General features: G+C 37.7%; 1 protein-coding gene across 5 annotated transcripts in view; it reads left to right on the forward strand.

Moving 5' to 3' along the window:
- The window catches only part of BLTP3B (bridge-like lipid transfer protein family member 3B), a 105,611-nt gene that overhangs the window by 47,360 nt on the left and 34,589 nt on the right, over positions 1–23,662 (forward strand). For 3 of the 5 annotated variants that reach the window (XR_007135932.1, XM_047788205.1, XM_047788206.1), the window contains 7 exons: positions 1,277–1,447; positions 7,061–7,241; positions 9,800–9,883; positions 12,382–12,564; positions 13,137–13,255; positions 19,042–19,183; positions 23,420–23,613. Coding sequence is in view for 4 of the 5 variants with exons in the window: in XM_047788205.1 (XP_047644161.1) it covers positions 1,277–1,447; positions 7,061–7,241; positions 9,800–9,883; positions 12,382–12,564; positions 13,137–13,255; positions 19,042–19,183; positions 23,420–23,613 (1,074 nt within the window). In the remaining variant the exon portion in view is untranslated. Of the gene's footprint in view, positions 1–1,276; positions 1,448–7,060; positions 7,242–9,799; positions 9,884–12,381; positions 12,565–13,136; positions 13,256–19,041; positions 19,184–19,433; positions 19,591–23,419; positions 23,614–23,662 lie in introns of those variants that run through there. The other 2 variants (XM_047788208.1, XM_047788207.1) reach the window with 2 other exon arrangements.

Here is a 23,662-nt window from a genome sequence, read left to right on the forward strand (position 1 = left end):
GAATTCTTTAAAGTTGTCAGAATTTGAGAGTCCATTTTAGATCATGTTGAAATTTAGTGAGGGGGAGTTATGACTTTTTTAAAAAGATGGCTCAATAAAATCTCAACAATATGTTTTCTAGTACTAGATACAAATCATTATACTAAATTAAGTTGAGAATTTTTTTTTCAGAGTATGACACTTAATACAAATATTCTAAACTGTGGAATGTGGTTCAAATTGCACTTTAGGTTTTTTTTTTTTTTCTGTCTTTTTGCCTTTTCTAGGGCCGCTCCTGCAGCATATGGAGGTTCCCAGGCTAGGGTCTAATCGGAGCTGTAGCCACTGGCCTACACCACAGCCACAGCAATGCCAGATCTGAACCATGTCTGTGACCTACACCACAGCTCACGGCAACGCCGGATCCTTAGCCCACCGAGCAAGGCCAGGGATTGACCTTGCATCGTCATGGTTCCTAGTCGGATTCGTTAACCACTGAGCCACGACAGGAACTCTACATTTTAGTTTTTAATTAATTTTTCTTTTTTTTTTTCCACAGCCGCACCTCTGGCACATGAAAGTTCCCACATCAGAGCTACAGCTGCTGGCCTGTGCCACAGCAACACCCGATCTGAGCTGCATCTATGACCTACGCTGCAGCTTGTGGCAACGCTGGGTCCTTAACCCACCTGAGTAAGGCCAGGGACTGAACCTGCATCCTCACAGACACTATGTCAGGTTCTTAACCTACTGAGCCACGACAAGAACTCTTTTAAAATAAATTTTATTACCTCTTTTCCTACTAGAATTATAGCTGATCCTTGAGCAACACAGATTTGAACTGCACAGGCCCACTTATATTTATATTTTTCAATAGTAAATATTATAGTACAACATGGTTTGTGGTTGGTTATATCCACAAATGCATGGGAACCTTGGATAAGGAGAGCCAACTATAAGTTATAGGTGTTAACCCCCATATTTTTCAAGGGTCACCTGTAATTAGCATATGATTATTATATGATTTATTAGCTGTAAATACAAAATTAAGTTATATAAGCATTTGCTTCTGTATAACATGAACCTGTTAAGGTGGAGGAATCTGTCAGTCTTTTTTACTGCTGTATCTCCAGTACTTGGAGGTATTCCTTCCATATTATAGGAACTCAGTAAATATTTGGTGAATGAAGAAGCATCCATATTTAAGCCACTGAAAAACTTTAAACTATTAAAAAAATATAAATTCATTGTAAGTTTTATTTTTTGGCTTATTTTATGAATCATTTTTTCCTGACAGCTAAAGGACTGCAATGTCATCGCAACAAAGTTAGTTCTAATATTGGACGACTTATTGTGGGTTTTAACAGATTCCCAGTTGAAGGCTATGGTACAATATGCAAAATCTCTTAGTGAAGCAATAGAAAAGTCAACAGAACAAAGAAAGAGTATGGCTCCTGAACCTACACAGGTATGCTATTAAATGTTAATAGGAGAAACACTTCACTTTGCATGTAAATAGTTTAAAAATCAGAATGTGTAGGTGTTTTCTTTATGTGAAATAGATTGTAATACTTAAGTCCAAGGATCTTCTTATAATCTTACTATATAACTTTACATATGTGAAAACCTATATTAAATGTATTTCTGTCTGTATAATACTTATCTTGTTTGGAGGTCTGTACTTGGCACTAGAGTCAGTGATCACAGAGAAGTATTTTAATGTTATAAATACTTCTCAGGAAGTTAAAAAAATTACTTTGGTTAGTGCAAAAGAGGAAAACCTGGGTAATTATAGTCAAAGGGGGCAGATATGAGGATTAATATTAAAATAGAAAAGTGAAATAGAAAACTAAATCCCGTGGGAATTGCTGATGTCTAAATCAAAACTATTAGAATTGTCTGATGGCAGCACAGAAATTGGGAAAGCTGTTTAATGATCGCTTTCTTTTTTTTTTTTGCTACTTTAGGACTGCACCTGCAGTATATAGAGGTTCCCAGGCTAGGGGTTGAATCAGAGCTGTCGCCGCCAGCCTACACCACAGCCATAGCAACGCAGGATCCAAGCCTCTACTGCAACCTATACCACAGATCATGGCAACACCGGATCCTTAACCCAATGAGCTAGGCCAGGGATCGCACCTGCCTCCTCTTGGATACTAGTCAGCTTCCTTTCTGCTAAGCCAAGACAGGAACTCCTTAAAATCAGAAGCGTTACTAGTTTTTTCTGAAAAGAAAAACTTATCTTTTCTAGCACTAAATTTTGAGAATTTAACATGAAGATTTTCGGAGAAAGGACGTTGGCAATTCCAGAGTGTAGTGTCTTTCAATAATTTTACAAGGACAACTGACTTTTTATATGTATCCAAGAAAAACTTAAAGGATATTATGAAATTATACTTCTATGAATTATTTCATTGGTAACAGTGATTATATTTTAGATATATAGCTTGTTGGTGATCTGGCTGGTACATGGGAATTTAGACTTTCCTGTGACTATCAGATTGACGTTACTTACTGCCTACCTGCTTTGTCATAAGCTGCAGAGCTAGATGCTGCGAATGTAAAAGTAAATATTGTCTGACCCTAAGTAGTAAATATTGGGTACAAGGATCTCAGAGTTAATGAAGAATCAAAGACAAAAAAAATCATTTCAGTTCAACATAAATAGCAGCTTGCAGAATTAAAGATGTGGATAAGGGGATTATGGAAGCTCAGAGAAGTTTTAATCACCTGCTTGTGGAGTTTGGAAAGGTTTCACAAAGAGGATAATGAAGTTAAGTCTTAAAAATGAGTAGAAATTCCCAGGCAAGGGAAAGGGTATTCCAGGTAAGGACATAGAATCTGCAAAAGTATGATGGTGTTAATGAGCATGGTATTTCCTGCCAAGGATAAGGGGTTTGGTGTTAAGGGAGCATTGTTTTTGAGAGTGAGGTACACATGCCTCGTGAGTATGTGACACCTTTCCAAGTTTTAAGGAAATTGAGTTTCACATCTTCCATTTTATTGTATTCCTTTCTTAAACTTGATCTGCCTGAGAATATTCCTCTGTGAAGATGTCAGACTTTTTCTCCCTTTCCTTAATTACTCTTATCTCACTTGACAAATTAAAGACGTTGTTCTTACTCATGCTCATTCTTACTGTGATGGATTTGTCCAGGGCGGAGGGGACTCAAAAACATTGGGTCCTCTGGGAAATAAGACAGACAATGAGAGGGAGTTTCTGTTGTGGCTTAGCAGTAAGGAACCCTACTGGCATCTATGAAGACGTGGGTTCGATCCCTGGCCTCACTCAGTGGGTTATGAATCTGGTGTTGGCATGAGCTGTGGCGTAGCGTAGGTTGCAGACACGGCTTGGATCCTGCTTTGCTGAGGCGGCGATGAGGCCAGTAGCTATAGCTCCGATTCAGCCCCTAGCCTGGGAACTTCCATATGCCTTGGGTACGGGCCTAAAAAGAGGAAAAAAAAAGAAAAAAAGAAAAAAAAAAAAGAAAAAAGACAGACATACTAAAATATTGCTACCCATTGCTAGAAGTGAATGACTAATGACAAACTAACAAATCAAGTGATTTCTACTACTTTGCTTTAAACACATTTGAAGGAGGATTTGATAAATGTCAGCTGCTAGACTATTAAAAATAATTTTTTATAATAAACCACTTTGTGAATCCTGGCATATAACTTGAAGTTCAAAGAAGAATCATGTCACATTGCTAAAACAAAATTCATTTCATTCCAGTCTTCCTATTTATGTGAACCAAATTTCCCAAAGCTTTTAGCCATAAAAACAGAGAATTGATGGTGAACCCTGTATCATTCTACCAATAATTAATGTTTATCCAATGAGATATCTTAATAATTCTCTGAAGGAACATAATTTTTAAAGTTTGATGAACAGAATACCAGACCATAGAATAGAATTGCAGGTAGCCTGAGTTTAAGCAGAAGTATGTGGTGACTAGACATGATGGATGCCTTATAGGCACGTGGAAGCGAAAGGAAGGTTTTAAGTAGGAAAGGAAGGTCAGGTGTGACATGGTGGTATTACAGAGGATGGACCAAAGAGTAGGAAGATTGCCAGTCTAGAAGAGGGATGGACTGGGGCCTCTGGTAATGGTTTGAAAAAAGAAAAACAAGCCAAATCTGAGAGAGATATCTGAGTCTTTTGCCAGTTGAGGATAAAGAGGAGAGGAAAATTGAGAACTTTTTTATTTTTATTATTTTTTTTAGGGCTGCCCCTGCAGTATATGGAAGTTCCTGGGCTGGGGTCAAATCAGATCTACAGCTGTTGGCCTACACCATAGCCTCAGCAACTCAGGATCCTAGCCATGTCTGCGACTTATATCATAGCTTATGGCAACGCCAGATCCTTAACCCACTGAGCGAGGCCAGGGGTCAAACCCACATCCTCGTGGGTACTAGTCAGGTTCTTAACCTGCTGAGGAGAACTTTTTAATAATTGCTAATTCCATTAGCCAAAAGAGTGAATGCAAAAGGAAGCAGTTTTGATTAAGAGAGATGAGGCTAAGTATAGGTAATAATGAGTTCTATTTTGAAGTTCCATCAGGAGGTACTATTTTACAATATTACCATCAAAGTCATAATCACTAGGTCTGTTAAGGTTTGCAGTGAGGATTTATGTAGCTTAAGATATCCTTAACAGAAATGGTAATTGAAATTAAAGACCAGTAGAATGTTGATGTTACCATGGCTCTTATATAAACAGTATGTGGATGTATTTATATAAATGGGATATAAATTAGGAAGCTAGATGAAGATACAGATTAGGAAACTAGAAACAAGGACAAAATTCTGTGATATCATCGCAAGAAAATCAGTGTTAGCATTTTGAAGTATTTCCTTACAGATTTTTTGCCTAAGCATCTACATTTTTTCCATTGTTGTAGAAAGAATGTACTAATAAGTTTTCTTCCATGTCGTTCGTATTTGTAATTAGTATTTTTTTTCACCCCGTGATATTTTATACTAGATATACTCAACCATTCACATTACCATTGGGTTTCTTACTTGGGTGGTAGTTGTCACATCTCTACTTTAGGTATCATACAGAATGTCCTGATTATTTAAGCTACCAAAAGAGTGCATTAGAGAGTGAAGTAGTTAACAGTGTTCCTTTGCTCAACTTTATAATTTGATAGGTTTACAGACTTGAAAATTAAGAGTTAAGATTACTCATGAGTCAGAAGAATTTATAGTGGCCCACTTTTTCCCCCCCACAGACAGCATCCAGAATACCTGAAATTTACCTCAGTATGAAGGAAAGGGTTTGTAAAAGGGAGATTGATGCTTGTTTTTTATTTGTGGAACAATCATCACAACCAAAGCTTATGTTTTTATTTGTATCATCATTTATCTTGACGAAAAGGAGGAAACATGATTAAAGAAATGCAGGAGAGTGTTTTCGTTCAAAATAGTACCAGGAGAAACATAATACAAAGTGATTTTTCTGATGGAGGTCAGATTAACAATTAATTAGTAAAAAAGTTTTATTTGAATAAAGATAGAATAAACCTAGAATTTAAGGCTTCACAACTATATTTTGTCTTTGCTTTTCTTTAGATACTGTGGGCCCCAGTCATTTTCATTAAGTGCTTTTCATGTACTGTGTACCCTTTGAAATTCCTTTACAGCACTGCATCCCAGTGCTCCCAAGATGCTGATTCCATTGCACCACAGCGGAAATCCAATCATATTTCTTGATAGACATGTGTAACTTGCATACAAGTTATCTATTTAGTACATTAATTTTCTGTAGACAACTATTCTTTTATTAATGAATTATTCTTAGAAAGTTTTAAAAACATTTTCAGTAACAAATCTGATCTTCACTTTGTTGTTTGTTACTAAAGTTTCATGTATAGTTCTATGGCTAACATATATATTGATCATCTCACAGCATACCTGGCTATGCAGAATTATTTTAGGCTATTGGAGGTTCACAAATGGGCCTTTTTTATTTATTTATTTAATCTTTTTGCCTTTTCTAGGCCACTCCGTGGCACATGGAGGTTCCCAGGCTAGGGGTTGAATTGGAGCTGTAGCCGCCGGCCTACGCCACAGTCACAGCAACTCGGGATACGAGCCGTGCCTGCAACCTACACCACAGCTCAAGGCAGCACTGGATCCTTAACCCACTGAGAAAGGCCAGGGATCAAACTTCATGGTTCCTAGTCGGATTCGTTAACCACTGAGCCACGATGGGAACTCCGCCTTTTTAAAAATTTTAATTGTTATTTTGGTCTTGTTTGTTTGTTTGTTTGTCTTTTACAGCCACACCCGTGTCATAAGGAGGTTCCCAGGCTAGGGGTCCAATCTCCACAGCCAGAGCAACTTGGGATCCAAGCCGCATCTGCAGCCTACACCACAGCTTCACAGCAATGTGGGATCCTTAACCCGCTGAGCATAGCCAAGGATCTAACCCAAATCCTCATGGACCCTAGTTGGGTTTGGTAACTGCTGAGCCATGACGGGAACTCCCACAAATGTCTTTATATGTCAATAGTATTCTATGTTTTTTCTCTTTGGAGAGAAAAGAATTTGAACTCACAATTTATTATAAATCTCTTCTACTTTCTGGCTTCTTCAGATATTCAAGTTCAGAGAACATCATACCTCTTAAGAGGCATGAGAACACTTATAGCGCTAATATCACAAGTTCTTTTGCAAAGTAACAATTTATTTCTACAGGACATGTAGTATATATAGCTGATGTTTACAGGGCTCATATATATATGTTTTAATATATAGAACTAATAATATTTAAATAGCCTGCCTTTAATATATATTTTTCTAAACAAGGGCTATAATATATAAATATAGCTATTCAAATACTTAGCAAAATATATTGAGTTCATATTAAAATTGTGTATAGTTCTCTGGCTTTTAGATTTTAGTTTTATTCTTTTATAATTCAGAAGATCTTTTAGAGTAACTGAGTTATTGATACAAAAGAAAATATGTTAGCTTATTTTTCATGAATTTATTATTGAAAATATTTAAGTTTTCTTGAGTGTGGAATATCAAATATTCAACTTGAGTGATAAGGCAGTTTTGAATCTTTTAGAGCTCTACCATAGCCCCAGCTACCCAACAAGTGAAGACACCACAGACCTCAAATGCTCCTGATCTAAATGACGCAATTGTGAAGCTATTCAGTGACTTTGATGTGAAAGAAACCTCCCATCATTTAGTGATTTCTCATCTAGATCTGCACATATGTGATGATATTCATGCTAAAGAAAAAGGTAATAAAAGCTGCTATTTAAACTGTTTTTGGTTTTTCTAGAATTTACTACACATCCAGATTGTTTATCATATGTGTAATATGTAGTCTGTACTCTAAGATAACTGGTCATAATTTTATCATTCATTGAGAAACATAAATGAAAGATGTAATTTTTTTTTTTTTTTTTTTTTGCTTTTTAGGGCCACATGTGCAGCATATGGAAGTTCCCAGGCTGTGGGTTGAATTGGAGCTGCAGCTGCAGGCCTATGCCACCACCACAGCAATGCAGGATCCAAGCTGCATCTGCAGCCTACACCACAGCTTGCTGCAATGCCAGATCCTTAACCCACTGAGTGAGGCCAGGGATCGAACCTGCATTCTCATGGATACTAGTTGGGTTCATTACCATTGAGCTACAGTAGGAACTCTGAAAGGTATAATTTTAAGCCTTATGTATTGGTATAAAGTTTATTTTATTAATAGTACTGAAATGTAATTAATTGTTGGTTATCAATGCTAAATGTAAAATTAGGGTTTTTTTGTTTTTAAGACATCCTTAGAGGATAATGAAAAATTAGACTGGCCTTCAAATTAACTTTTTTATAATTTTGAAATTTTCCACAAATTACATCTTAATCCATACTCAATTCATAATTATTTTCAAATGTGCTTTCAGCCTGGTGATTTATCTACATTTTTCTAATCCATGTGCATGTAAACACAACTATATATAGCTGTTTAGCATTTCTTGTGTCTCCTCACTCCAGATCCTCCCTAAATTTGGTCAGGAAGCTAAATTCCAGTATACAGATTTAAGGCATACTGCATAATGACTTGACTTACATCATGAAATGATTATCACAGTGTTTAGTGAGCATCCATCATCTCATATAAATAGAAAATTAAAGAAAAATTTAAAAATATTTTTCTTTGAGAACCCTTAGGATTTACTCTTCTAACATTTTTCATAGATAACATACAGCAGTATTATATTTATCATGTTGTACATTATATTCCTAGTACTTATTTTTTTTATTTTTATTTTTTTTGGCTTTTGTCTTTTTTGTTGTTGTTGTTGTTGCTATTTCTTGAGCCGCTCCCGCGGCATATGGAGGTTCCCAGGCTAGGGGTCCAATCGGAGCTGTAGCCACCGGCCTACGCCAGAGCCACAGCAACGCGGGATCCGAGCCGCGTCTGCAACCTACACCACAGCTCAGGGCAATGCCGGATCGTTAACCCACTGAGCAAGGGCAGGGACCGAACCCGCAACCTCATGGTTCCTAGTCGGATTCGTTAACCACTGCGCCACGACGGGAACTCCAGTACTTATTTATTTTTTAACTGCAAGTTTCTGTTTTTGGCTGCCTCCATCCCGTTCTCCCTTCCCCTAGCCCTTTAACCATAAATCCAGTCTCTTTTTCTGAGTTTGTTTTTGAAGTTTAATTGACCTACAGCCTTATGTTCGTTCCTGTTACACATCGTAGTGATTCGTTATTTCTGTGCATTTCAAGATGATCACCAGGATAAACCTAGTTACGATCTTTCGCCATACATAGATACTATGTAATCATTGACTATATTCCCCATACAGTGTATTTCCTATCCATGACTCATTTATTTTGCAATTGGAAATTTGTACTTCACTGCTTAATCTCCCTCACCTGTTTTTCTTCTTCCTTTACTCTCTACCCCTCTTGCAACTACCTGTTGAAAAATACTGTATGATTTCACTTATATGTGGAATCTAAAAAACAAAACCAATGAACAGATGTAACAAAACAGAAGCAGAGTTATGGATACTTTTAATCTTAATATAACTATGTGCCTTTAGACAATTCACCTAACCTAATAGATTCAGTTTCTTCTTTGATAAGAGGCAGCATGATAGAGTATAATAGTTAAGATTTCCTGGGTTCGGAGTTCTCGTTGTGGCTCAGTGGAAACGTATCTAACTAGGAACCATGAGGTTGCGGGTTCGATCCCTGGCCTTGCTCAGTGGGTTAAGGATCTGGCATTGCCATGCCCTGTGGTGTAGGTCACAGACGTGGCTCGGATCTAGCGTTGCTGTGGCTCTGGCATAGGCCAGCAGCAACAGCTCCAATTAGACCCCTAGCCTGGGAACCTCCATATGCTGCAGGTGTGGCCCTAAAGACAAAAAATTAAAAAAAAAAGGTTTCCTGGGTTCAAAATCAGCTCTACACTTAATTGGTTGTATGACCATAGCCTATTTATATAATTTTCTTATCTAGAAAATAGGAATAATACTAATGGTATCTATCTCATTGGGTTGCCATGAAGAGCAAATGAATAAGCATACCTAAAAAATTTAAAACAATGCTTGACATACCATTAGGGTTCTAAATATAAAAGTTCTGATATTCTTGTGTCCTCATCTTTTAGCTTAGTACCTTGCATATGATAGGGACTCAATAAATACTAGATTGAATTGAACTTCTTAAAAATCCTTATTGTATTAAACTAGATAACAGGGAGATAGTTGTCATTGTTTGGATTGCAGGTATTTGATATTTGCTTAATACTTCTTTCTATCTGTATTTCATCTTTTTCTTTTCCCAGAGTCAAACAGACGTGTTACTGGAGGGGCTATGCAGTTGTCTTTTACACAGCTAACTATAGATTATTATCCTTATCACAAAGCAGGTTTGTATAACAATTTCTTTAAAAGACGTAAATCTTGCTTTTATTTATTTATTTATTTATTTATTTATTTATTTTGTCTTTTCTAGGGCCTCACCCATGGCATATGGAGGTTCCCAGGCTAGGAGCCGAATTGGAGCTGTAGTCGCCAGCCTACACCATAGCCACAGCAATGCAGGATCCAAGCCGCGTCTGCAGCCTACACCACAGCTCATGGCAGGCCAGGGATTGAACCCGCAACCTCAAGGTTCCTAGTCGGATTTGTTAACCACTGAGTCACGACGGGAACTCCAAATCTTGCTTTTAAATTACGTAGTCTGTTTATTTCATTTTATTTTCATTATTTTTTTTAATTTAAATTTTTGGAGAAAAGAGATCAAGATATCTATTTTCCCCCAGCAGTGTCTTAGCAAAAGAAAATATAATTACCCTAGAAAATGTTCATGCATCTTATATTTAGATTTATGTAGATTATTAAAAAGTATAATTGTTAGAAATTGGAAATATTCTAAATAACTGATTTAAAACTTAAAAAAATTAGAGTATAGGGAACATATTTGTGCTATTTTTTTTAATTATGACAAAAGCAAGTTATAAATCAGTATGTTTTGAATTTTTAAGTTATATATATTAAAAATCAAAAAAAGAATGTAAAGCAAAAAGATAGTGGGAGTTCCTGCTGTGGTGCATCAGGTTAAGGATCTGGTGTTGTCTCTGCAGAAGTATGGGTTCCATCTCTGGCCCTGCACGGTGGGTCAAGGTTCTGGCATGAGGAATCTGAGGTATGGCTCAGATTCAATCCCTGGCCTTGGAAGTTCCATATGCCCTGGGTGCAGCCAATAAATAAATAAGTACATACATACATACATAAATAATAAATAATTTTAGCTAAGTTGTAGGATTCCAGGAAAGTTTTAAAAAAATTTTTTTGTATGTTCTAAATTTCATCAATAAATACAATTTAGTAGATTCTTTAGGAGTTCCTGCTGTGGTGCAGTAGGTTAAAGATCTGATGTTGTCTCCGTGGTAGTGAGGGTTTGGTCCCCAGCCCAGTCCCAGCCTATTGCAGTGGGTTAAGAATCCGATGTTGCCGCAGCTGTGGCACAGGTCTCAGCTGTGGCTCGGTTTCAGTCTTTGGCCTAGGAACTTCCATATGCCATAGGTGCAGCCGTAAAAGAAAAAAAAATATTATTTATTAATCAAACATTGATAGGCACTTTTCCTCCAAATAATAAAAACAAAAATATTTATGTTTATGGCCAAATTAGATGATTTGACCTTATACGCATCTCAGCATTTTATTTTTTAATTCATGCAAAGAAAAAATAACTATAATGAGTTTTCTAGAACTTTAAAAAAATGATAAAATTTTTCTGTTCACAAATTCTCATCTCCCTATGTTTATCTTTTTTTTTCCTTAGTCATTTTAGGGCTGTACCTGCGGCATATGCAAGTTCCCAAGCTAGGGTTCAAATTAGAGCTGTAGCTGCACAGCATCTCGGGATCTGAGCTGCCTCTGCGGCCTACACCACATGTCATGGAAGCACCCAGTCCTTAACCCACTGAGCAAGGTCAGGGATTGAACCTGACTCCTCATGGATACTAGTCAAGTTTGTCCCGCTGAGCCACATCGGGAACTCCTGTTTGTCATTTCTGTATCAGTACCCGAAGGAATTTAAAGGTTGTACTATTTTAGAGTTTTGTTTGAAGGGCTTTGTCTTTTAGTCTGTCCTCCTGATTTGTAAGTTACTTACATATTCTGAAAATAATCAGTATCATAGAAATCATTCCTATTTGGGAGGTAAAACTTTTTGTCATAAAAAGTAGATTTCATTTTCCTAGTCCTTTTAATGTAGATATTATTTTTCTTAATTTCTGCAGAGAAACCTAATAATCTTAATTTAAAATTTTTCCTCCAAAAATCTTATATATGATGTAGATAGCAACAGTTACTCACTTTACAAGCTTTTTTTTTTTGGTCTTCTTTTTGTCTTTTTAGGGCTGCACCCGCAGCATATGGAAGGTCCCAGGCGAGGGGTCAAATTAGAGTTCAGCTGCCGACCTGTGCCACAGCCACAGTTTGTTAACCACTGAGCAATGACGGGAACTCCTACAGCAAGTTTTTGATGAAGAGACTTTTTCCTTTGATATATTTTCTGGAATCCTGTCCAGTGGAGGTATGCCAGGTGGTTGAGCATTCAGTGAAAGTTAACTAGCAGTGCTGCTTCTTATTGAAACTTTGAGTGATGTTTTACCAGAGATGGGTTCTAAATAGAAACTCTACCAGATTATTTGCTTTTGACATTCTTTCCCTCTTTATTAAATGTTTTACTCATATTTTTTAAGGAAGATTAATGTCTATAGTAGGCGGAAGCTGCAAATTTATTGAAAGATTAGAGAATCCTCTGAGATAATGAATACATCTCTTTAGAAGCATTGCTGTGAGAGAATAAACGAAAATTGTGCATTTTTCAGTGAAATGCTTGTTGTTCGTTTTTTAGGAGATAGTTGTAGTCATTGGATGTATTTTAGTGATGCAACCAAAACAAAAAATGGATGGGCCAATGAGTTGCTACATGAATTTGAGTGCAACGTTGAAATGCTTAAACAGGCTGTAAAGGATCATAACGTAGGTTCACCTCCTAAATCCCCAACACATGCCTCTCCCCAGCACACACAAACAGGTATTTTACGTATAACAGCATTATGTCATTTCCCTAATATTGTGTATGTGTATGAATGTGTATGTTCACTATGTGATATTTTTTGTAAATAAGTATTGTGTTTAATGTCTAAAAACCCTGTACCTCATTCAGATCATAGGCTTATGAATCAAAGCTGTTTTTATATTTTATTCCTTTTTTTCTTTTTCTTTTTTTGATTTGTTTTTTTATTCCTTTTTTCTTTTTTTAAAGCTTTTTTTTAATTAATATGATCGATAAGAGTGGTTCCCACGTAGAATATTTGAGACTCTTAATGACCAGTACATTCTCTTTAAGAATTCCACCCAAAAGTTATTGTATGATAGTATCTTAAATGTTATGTAAGTATGATTCCTACTTAAAAAATAATCATCAAAAATAAAGTGTAATCATCATAGTAACTTAGATTCTTGTATCAGTTTATAAAGTATTTCCACATGCATTATCTTGAGAAATTACAGTTCATTTATATTTCTAGTAGCTGTCTTAGTACTAACGAATGACTATTAAAAATAATTTTGCAGTAAATTGAAAGGAATTTTTGTTTTCCACAGAGAAAGACTCAGCTCTGAAAGGTACTTCCAAAACACCTTCAGTATTATCTCAGCAATCCAAAGCTAAACTAATGTCAAGTTCTGTTGTGGTTAGACTTGCAGATTTCAATATATACCAGGTATGTTTTTTTTTAAATTAAATCTTCTGCTGAACACCTTTAGTATCTCCTACAAGCCACTTTTTGTTGTTGTTGTTGTTTTTGTCTTTTTGCCTTTTCTAGGGCCGCTCCCGTGGCATATGGAGATTCCCAGGCTAGGGGTCTAATCAGAGCTGTAGCCGCCAGCCTACGCCAGAGCCATAGTAATGCCAGATCCAAGCCGCATCTGCAACCTACACCACAGCTCACAGCAACTCCAGATCCTTAACCTTCTGAGCAAGGCCATGGATTGAACCTGTAACCTCATGGTTCCTAGTCATATTCGTTAACCACTGAGCCACGACGGGAACTCCAAAGCCACTCTTTTACTTATTTATTTTTTTCAAAGCCACTCTTATAAACCAGTGCCACCATTTTATTTAAAAACATCTTGATCAATTTTGTGAAATGGCTGCATTAGAATAGAAAATACCAGTTCATTAATTTTTGTTTATATGGTTGTCCAGAATGAGACAAACCGTGAGGTTAAGAGCATAGTTTTCCAGGAGTTCCTGGTGGCTCAGCAGGTTAAGGATATGGCATTGTCACTGCTTTGGCCACAGGCATGACCAAAAAAAAAAGCGAAGAAAGGAGAGTTCCCATTGTGGTGCAGCAGAAACAAATCCAATTAGGAACCATGAGATTGTGGGTTTGATCCCTGGGCTCGCTCAGTGTGTTAGTATCTGACATTGGCGTGAGCTGTGTTGTAGGTCCAAGATGTGGCTCAGATCTGGCGTTGGTGTGGCTCTGGCATAGGCCAGCAGCTGTAGCTCCAATTTGACTCCTAGCCTGGGAACCTCCACATGCTGTGGATGAGGCCCTAAAAAAGAAAAAAGACAAAAGACAAAAAAAAAAAAGCAAAAGAGCACAGACTGCTAAGTCAGCGTAGGACTTCTGACACCAACTGTGGGTTGGAGAGTTTCCCTAAACTACCCACAGGTTTGAGAATTCACCAGAAAACTCAGGGAACTTGCTGAAATCAGTTATACTTATTTATTTTCATAATTAGAAATTTTATTTCTAATTTATTTATTTTCTTAATTAGAAACTTTTCTTTTTTTTGCTTCTTAGGGCCTAGCCTGCAGCATATGGAAGTCGATACAATAGTCGATCCAGGCTAGGGATCGAATTGTAGTTGTAGCTGCCAGCCTTTGCCACAGCCACGGCAGCTCAGGATCTGAATGGCTTCTGAGACCTACACTGCAGCTCACAGTAATGCCATATCCTTAACCCATTGCACGCGACCACTGCTTGAACTCACATCCTTATGATACTAGTCAGGTTCGTAACCACCCAACCACAATGGGAACTCTATAGAGTTACATTTATTACAAGGAAAGAATACAAATTGAAACTAGCTGTAGGAGGAGAGCATAGAATGGAATTTGAGAGGGCTCCAATTTGGAACTTCCTCATCTCCAGGACACATTAGCTTCCCAGGACGAGCATGAAACAATATGCATGAAACATCGCCCACGTAGTTGCACTGTCTCTATAGGTGGACTTGCTGCCAGGTGACCCAAAGCCTTCACCTTCTAAACACTACTAAGACTGGAGTTCCCGTCGTGGCGCAGTGGTTAACGAATCCGACTAGGAACCATGCGGTTGCGGGTTCGGTCCCTGCCCTTGCTCAGTGGGTTAACGATCCGGCGTTGCCGTGAGCTGTGGTGTAGGTTGCAGACACGGCTCGGATCCCGCGTTGCTGTGGCTCTGGCGTAGGCCAGTGGCTACAGCTCCGATTGGACCCCTAGCCTGGGAACCTCCATATGCCGCAGGAGCGGCCCAAGAAATGGCAAAAAGACAAACAAAACAAAACAAAACAAAACACTACTAAGACTGTCAGGTGTGGTTAATCCCATTCTGAGTCCTCTTGTGAGGATAAACTATCAGTCGTGGTCTCAGGGGTCTACCATGAGGGAAATTCCAAGAGTTTAGAATTACCTCCCAGGAGCAGGGACAAAGGCCAGACCTCTTTTTGGAGGTTGGATTCTTTATTACACAATGGTCTTAGTGGAAAAAACTAAAATACCACTTTTGCTTTATTGAACTACTAAGTTTCAGCTATACTGTGAACATAATTACATAGCTAAGAATTCAGACTTATTCCCAGGCTGTGATCATACAACATGGTCTAACATCGCAGTCCTTGAGATCAACACAATAGAAGTATGACTTTTTTTTTTTTTTTTAATGGCCATGCCCAAGGCATATGGAAGTTCCCAGGCTAGGGGTCAAATTGGACTTGTAGTTGCCAGCCTACACCACAGTCACAGCAACCTGGGATCTGACCCACATCTTCAACTTACACTGCAGCTCATGGCAACACCAGATCCTTAACTCACTGAGTGAAGCCGGGATCAAACCTGCATCCTCACGGATACATCTGGTTTGTTATCGCCTAGCCACGACAGGAACTCCAACCTATTTTTTTTTCTTTTGAATAAAGGATTTTAGGTATGTGTTGTTATTTATGAATTGTTGTGATATATTTTGATGAGCCTGTGGCTTTGAGACTGTTTTATCTAAAAAGATTTCATTTTACTCAGTGGTTTTCAACTGGGACGAGTTTTGCCCCCCAGGGGACATTTGGCAATATCTAAGGACAATTTTGATTGTCACAGTTGGAGGAGGATACTGCTCACAACTAGTGGGTAGAGATCAGTGATGTGGCTAAACATTCTGCAGTATACTAGTATACTGGACAACCCCCACAACTAAGAATTACCTGGTCCCAAGTGTCGATAGTGCCGATTTTGAATGAACTTTTTTGTTTGTTTATGGCCACACCCACGGCTTATGGAAGTTCCCAGACCAGGGATTGAATCCCAGCCACGGCTTCATCAGTGCCAGATCCTTTAACCCACTGCACAGGGCTGGTGATTGAACCAGTGCTTCTATAGCAACCTGACTGCCGCAGTCAGATTCTTAACCCACTGTGCCACAGTGAGAAGTCTATGGTGCTAATTTTGAGAAACCCTGATTTAAGAGTTATTTTCTTATTGTGAAGTTGTTTCTTTCTTTATGTTCTCTCTATAATGCATCATATTTGAATAAATTCATACGGATATGGGGAAAGTAGAATCACCTATAATCCATATGTTTGAGGGTGAAATGCAATAGAGACATCCCACATACACAAACACCAAAACAAAAGTAACTGGAAGTGGAGTTCCCATTGTGGCACAGTGGTTAATGAATCTGACTAGGAGCCGTGAAGTTGAGGGATCTATCCCCGGCCTTGCTCAGTGGGTTAAGGATCCAGCATTGCCGTGGGCTATGATGTGGGTCGAAGACGCGGCTCAGATCTAGCGTTGCTGTGGCTCTGGCGTGGGCCGGTGGCTGTAGCTCTGATTGGACCCCTAGCCTGGGAACCTCCATATGCCATGGGAGCGGCTCAAGAAAAGGCAAAATAAATAAATAAATAAATAAAGCTGTTGTGTACTAAAATAACACTCTTGAGTTGAATTTGTGGCCCAGAAAAACTTCTTAATTAGATGATATTAAGGAAGTGGCATAAATTTATGAAGACTATACAAATGATCAACAGGATTGATTAACAGTTTATATAAGAGGAAAAATAAACCATAGAAAAGTCTTTTCACTTCATGTGGGAACTATACATGTTTCTTGAATGAATGAAAAAAAAGTAACCTCAGAGTTCCCATCATGGCTCAGTAATTAACAACCCTGACTGGTATCCATGAGGATGTGGGTTCCATCCCTGGCCCTGCTCAGTGGATTAAGGATCTGGCATTGCTGTGAGCTGTGGCGTAGGTCGCAGATGTGGCTTGGATCCTGCTTTGCTATGGCTGTGGTTTGTTTATGTCCCCCAGCTGCAGCTCTGATTTGATCCCTAGTCTGGAAACCTCAATATGCCGCAGGTGCGGCCCTAAAAAGACAAAAAAACAAAAACAAAACCTTGAGATACCTCCCAGGGCATATGGAAGTTCCCAGGGTAGGGGGTTGAATTGGAGCTGCAGCTATCAGTCTATACCACAGACACAGCAACACTGGATCCAAGCTGCATCTGCAAGCTATCCACATCTTGTATGTAGCAACACTGGATCCTTAACTCACTGAGGCCAGGGATCAAACCTGCATCCCCCAGACACTATGTCATGTTCTTAACCTGCTGAGTCACAATGGGAGCTCCAGTATACACATTTTTGATGTAAATTATAAATTAGCTGTTTTGGAGGGAGAGTGGAAATGTGTAATAAAAATAATTTAAGAAATCAAACTATTTGACAGGAGCATTTATAGTTGTACTGTTATTTTTTAATTTTTTTTTTTTTCCTTTTCTAGGGCTGCACCCACAGCATATGGAGGTTCCCAGGCTAGGGGTCTAATCAGAGCTGTAGCCACAGGCCTATGCCAGAGCCACAGCAAAGGGATCCAAGCTGCATCTGTGGCCTACACCACAGCTCATGGGAACACCAGATCCTCAATCTACTGAGTGAGGCCAGGGATCAAACCCGCCACCTCATGGTGCCTAGTCAGATTCGTTAACCACTGAGCCACGATGGGAACTCCTGTATTGTTATTTCTAAATTATTTTTATTGTGGCAAAATATGTATGACATAACATTTATTGTTTTAACCTTTTTTTGGGGGGGGCCTGCCCATGGCAAGTGGAAGTTCCCTGGCCATAGCAGCAGCCTGAGTCACAGCAGCAACAACTTTGGATTCTTTACCCATCCCACCACCAGAAAACTACTAACCTTTTTTTGTTTTTGTTTTTTTTTCTTTTTAGCGCCACAACAGTGGCATATGAAAGTTCCCAGGCTAGGGGTCAAATCAGAGCTGAAGCTGCAGAGCTACACCACAGCCATAGCAACATGGGATCCAAGCCACATCTGTAGCCTATGCCACAGCTTGCCAAATCCTTAACCCACTGTGTGAGGCTAGGGATCGAACTACATCCTCATGGTTACTAGTTGCTTCTAAACCTGCTAAGCCATAACGGGAACGTCTAACCATTTTTAAGTGTGTAAATCATTGGCATTGAGTAATATTGTTGTGTAGCCTTCAGCACTATCTCAACAGTTTTTAAAATTATTCCAAGCTGAAGCTCTGTATATAGTTATATTGTTTTTTATAATAATTAATTATGGTAAACAATTATTATAAAGTACATTTTTGGGAAGCAGTCTAGTCTTGAGGATTTGGATCTGTGTCCTGACACTGCTGTTTATTTATTTGTATTGTTTTATAGAAATATTGCCTGTTATTGTAAGGTAGTAAGTTTGCAAGGCATGTTGTACAGAGTTGACTTTGATAACGAATCCAAAGAGGTTATAGTTTTCTGAATACATTGGTTGGTGTTACTTTAAAATAGTATGAAATTAAATATATAATAAAGATTGCATTGGAAATTACCTATTAATAAATTATTAAAAGTAGTTTTAAGAATTTGCAGTGATGTCCATGTTGTATAAATTTTTTTTTTTTTGCCTTTTTTGCTATTTCTTGGGCCGCTCCCGTGGCACATGGAGGTTCCCAGGCCAGGGGTCGAATCAGAGCTGTAGCCACCAGCCTACACCAGAGCCACAGCAACTCGGGATCTGAACCGCGTCTGCAACCCACACCACAGCTCACGGCAACGCCGGATCATTAACCCACTGAGCAAGGGCAGGGACCGAACCTGCAACCTCATGGTTCCTAGTCGGACTCGTCAACCACTGCGCCACGACAGGAACTCCCATGTTGTATAAATTTTTTGGAAAGTTCTTTATTTAGTGTCACTTCAGTAAACTTTATTTTTTCAGGTCTCTACAGCAGAGCAGTGTCGTTCTTCCCCCAAAAGTATGGTTTCTTGCAATAAAAAATCCCTCTATCTGCCACAAGAGATGTCAGCTGTTTATATAGAATTCACAGAATATTACTATCCAGATGGAAAGGATTTTCCAAGTAAGACAGTTTCCTGTTTTGTTATTACTTGTCCACTACTTAGGAAGTTTTTTTTTTTCCTCTTACTAAGTTTGCAAGTTTTATAAATGTGAAAAAAGAAACAAAGGTTATTTACTCTTGTAGTCATGTTTAATATATATAAACATGTATATGTATCATGTTTAGTATAGTATGTAATCATGTTTAGTATAATATGTAAAATTATATTTTACTTTTTATTATTTGTTCGTATGTTCTTTTCCCTTACTAGCTTGTTGCATCCTTGATATCAGGAACCATGTGGTATTCATGCTTCATTTTATCCCTGGCGTTTGAATGAAAGAATGTGAATTGCCGTTATGGATCAGCAGTAACAAACCTGACAAGTATCCATGAGGACGAGGATTGGATCCCTGGCCTCACTCAGTGGGTTAAGGATTTGGCATTGCTGTGAGTTGTGGTATAAGTCGCAGATGCAGCTCAGATTTGGCATTGCTCTGGTTGTGTTGCAGGCCAGGAGATGTAGCTCTGATTTGACTCCTGGCCTGGGAGCTTCCATAAGCCATGCGTGCAGCCCTAAAAAGCAAAAAAAAGAATGAATGAATGAAAGGTTATTTGTAGAATAAGTTCATTTTTTCTCCCCTTTGGTAAAACTCCATTTATATTTCAGCTATATAAAACTGTATTTCATTGAAAAATAAGTAATAATAAAGTTATCCTTTTAACTGTAGAGAATTTGGGGGTCTAGATGTTGATACACAAATATATACGTTGGGCAACTTGTGGCACTTTTTTTTTTTTGGCTTTTTAGGGCAATACCCATGGCATATGGAAGTGCCCAGGCTAGGGCTTGAATTAGAGCTACAGCTGCTGGCCTACACCACAGCCTACACCACCACAGATGTGGGATCCAAGCCACATCTGTGACCTACACCACAGCTAATGGAAACACCGGATCCTTAACCCACTGAGCAAAGCCAGGGATTGAACCTACATCCTCATGGATACTAGTCAGATTTGTTGAGTCAGACAGGAACTCCTGGCACTTGTCTTTAGTTAGAAACATTAAATTACCTGGCTTTTTATTTGTGAGCTACTCTATGATTATACATTTGTGTTCTTTGCTGTTGTCTCACTTCATCTAGTTCTTCAAACTAAAATTTGCCTGTGTTTATGTGTTACCTTTTTCATTATTTTGCTTGAAAATCATAGTTGAGAAAAAGTATTCAAATGAAATGGGTTATGTTATTGGAGGGAAAAAAAATATGTCCTCTCTTTAAAAGTGTAACTCCAAATTCTTTGACCTACTTGGCACATTTGTGTAATATTCGCTTTATTTAGGTTTTTAGTTTCAAAGAGAATTTCTGATGCTCATTCCTTTGTTGTTTACATAAAAAAGAGAGATATCCTGGAAATTCCTTCAGAGAAAAAGATATCGAACTATTTTATCATTTTAACCCTCATTTGTACCAAACTTTTAGGATTTAAATCTCAATGTCATGCTTTTCAGTAGTCTTTTGTGTAATTTTTTTGTGTATGTTTTTTACTTTCCTGATTGAAACAGTGAGAAAATTAAGATAGGTTAAGGCATTTGCTTGGCACTTTAAAGCATAAAGTGGCTTAGAAGCATGGATCTTCTAAGTTGAAATTCTCATCCCTCCCCCCACCTCCATATTTCACTGCCTCCCCAGGGTATTTACAACCATTTATCTGTAATTCGATAATCCCTCTGTTTCCAACCAAACTGGAAACAAGGGGATTCCAACCTTCTCCTACCAAATTTTCTTTAAATTACAAGCTTATTCATTGAGCTTGTAATTTTTCTTTGAAGTGCAGCCTATGGTTTCTAGGATTTCTGACTTCTAAATCTAGGTTCATTTCTATCAGTTTTAGGGAAGTGTAATTTATACACTTTTCTCCTAAAAAAATTTAAACAGCAATTTAAACCTTAGCCCCTTGGATACCGAGGAGTGAAATTCGTTGGTTATGTTTAACTGTTTTTAATTTTTTACTATGGAAATTTTCAAGCATATACAAAAGTAAAGAGCATACATGAATCCCCACGTACAGGGATCCATTTTCAGTCCTCACATTTCATCTCTGTTTTTTCATGGCAGCACCTGTGACATATGGAAGTTCCCAGGCCAGGGATTGAATCTGAGCTGCAGCTGTGAACTATGCTGCACCTGGGGTAACACTGCACTGGGCCAGGGATCAAACCTGTGCCTCTGCAGCAACCTGAGCTGCTGCAGGAGGATTCTTAACCCACTGCACCACAGTGGGACCTCCTCATCTCTGTTGAGTGATCCAACTTTAAAAATGTATAACCCTTTTTTTATAATTATAAAATTAGCATAAGTTCATTATATTAAAAAGAGAATGCCAAAAATTTTTAAATTGCCCATGTGTCTACAATTTGGAAACATTTCTCCCAACATAAATATATTGGTTTGCTTGGGCTGCCATAACAAAATATCACAGATTTGGTGGTTTAAACGACAGAAATTTATTTCCTCCAGTTCTGAAGGCTAGAAATTCTGCGTCAAAATGTTGAGAGTTGTTTCCTCAGAACCCTCTCTCCTTGGCTTTACATGTCTGTCTGCTCACATGGTCTTTCCTGTGTGTGTGTTTCCTGATCTCTTCTTCTTATGACACCTGTCATACTGGACTAGGGTCCACTTGTATAAATCATTTTTAACATAATTGCCTCTTGAAAAGCTCCATCTCCAAATACAATTAATTCTTAGATATTGGGGGTTTGAACTTCGGTGTATCAATTTTGAGGGGATTTAATTCAGACATAACAGTAAGTATAGTGTAGTTTGTCCTGTTTGTAATCTGTCCTTGATTTGATTTCATCCTGTCCTTTTCCCTTAATGGTCCTAGTTTTTTACAAGTTCATCTCAGATATCTTTAATAGCTACATAATAATCTAATCATAAGTAGACTCCTGTTAGAAACTGCATATAGATCTTTCTGCTGCTTAGTGTCCCAGGTTTCTTCCTCTATCCTGGACCTGCAGGCAGAGTTCTCTTTCTCCTTCTGGACTGCATCTGCTCTCTGGTTCTCTCTGTGGCTGTCATCATCACTCAGTCTGTATTTGAGATTCCATCTCCTTCCCTTGATGTGATTTCCTCAGCACCTCATTTCCTTACTCTTCTCAAAGATAAGCACCTTCACAACCCAGTAAACAATACATTATAATTTAATTATAATTTTTCTACTTTCATGTATGTCTTGTGTAATAATCTATACACTTTTAAAGAAAAGGACTATGCCCTTTTTAAATTATTTGTGCTTAATGCAATACACAAAATGTAGTTGGCTTCTTTTAATCTTTGTTGAAAGAAAGTGAATGAATGAATGAATGAATGAATGAAAACCAAACAGAATAAATCCTATTCAGGACATTGTTACAATGCTGTTTCTCCCCTGGTATCCCACACCTTGGGTTTATTTTCCTTATTGATCTAAAAGTTATATATATTCATACTGCTTGCTTTGGTAAATGTAAGTAGATCTGAATTTTTAGAATAAAAGATATTCATCAAGATGCTCTGAATACATAAATGGATTTTATGAAACAATAGATGGGTATTTCAGGGAGTGATATATACTCTAATTATGAATATTAGTTTAATATAAATTAGCACTAAAACATTTATCCAATCCCTAAGCATTCTAATAGTTTGGAGGAGCTAAGAGATACTTTAGTTTTTACTTTGCACCAGACACTATTCTAGGCTTAGGAGTAAATGAAGAATAAAACTATAAATGGTCTCTCCTCTAAGGAGAACTGCCTAGCTTACCACTTTCATGAGAAATTAGTCATTAAACATTGTTCTCTCGTTGTAGAGAATTCAGATTAAGATTCAGGTAGTAAGTCCTTACAGAAATATGTGATTTAGAACCACCACTTTGATGTGATACTTCGTCAAGAAAGTACAGGTTTTTTGAAGTTTGCTTCTCTTGATCACTGTAACATTAGGAAAATATGACAATAACTCATTTATACAGTTTGTTTTAGATGAAGCTAAATATTTTTAATTAGCGAAGCATAGGAAAATATTATTTGTTTCTGTAAATGTGTTTGCTGTCATCCCTACATAGTATCACATTAATTTTGTAAATAACATCGTAAAATCTTATATTAATTTAAAAAGAATAAAAATTGTTAAAAATGTATTTTTATGTTCTCAGGAAAGATTCAAAACCATCAATTTATTAAAAATCTTAAAAATTTTTTTTTCTCCACAGTTCCATCTCCCAACCTTTATAGCCAGCTGAATGCACTACAGTTTACTGTGGATGAAAGAAGTATTCTATGGTTAAATCAGTTTCTGTTGGATTTAAAACAGAGTCTTAATCAATTTATGGCTGTATACAAGTTGAATGACAATTCAAAATCTGATGAGCATGTTGATATTCGAGTTGATGGCTTAATGCTAAAGGTACCATATAAACAAGTGGCTGTGAGAATAAAACCGTTTTTACAGAAGA

Source organism: Phacochoerus africanus, chromosome 7 (assembly GCF_016906955.1).
Source record: "Phacochoerus africanus isolate WHEZ1 chromosome 7, ROS_Pafr_v1, whole genome shotgun sequence".
In the NCBI taxonomy this organism is placed as follows: Eukaryota; Metazoa; Chordata; class Mammalia; order Artiodactyla; family Suidae; genus Phacochoerus; species Phacochoerus africanus.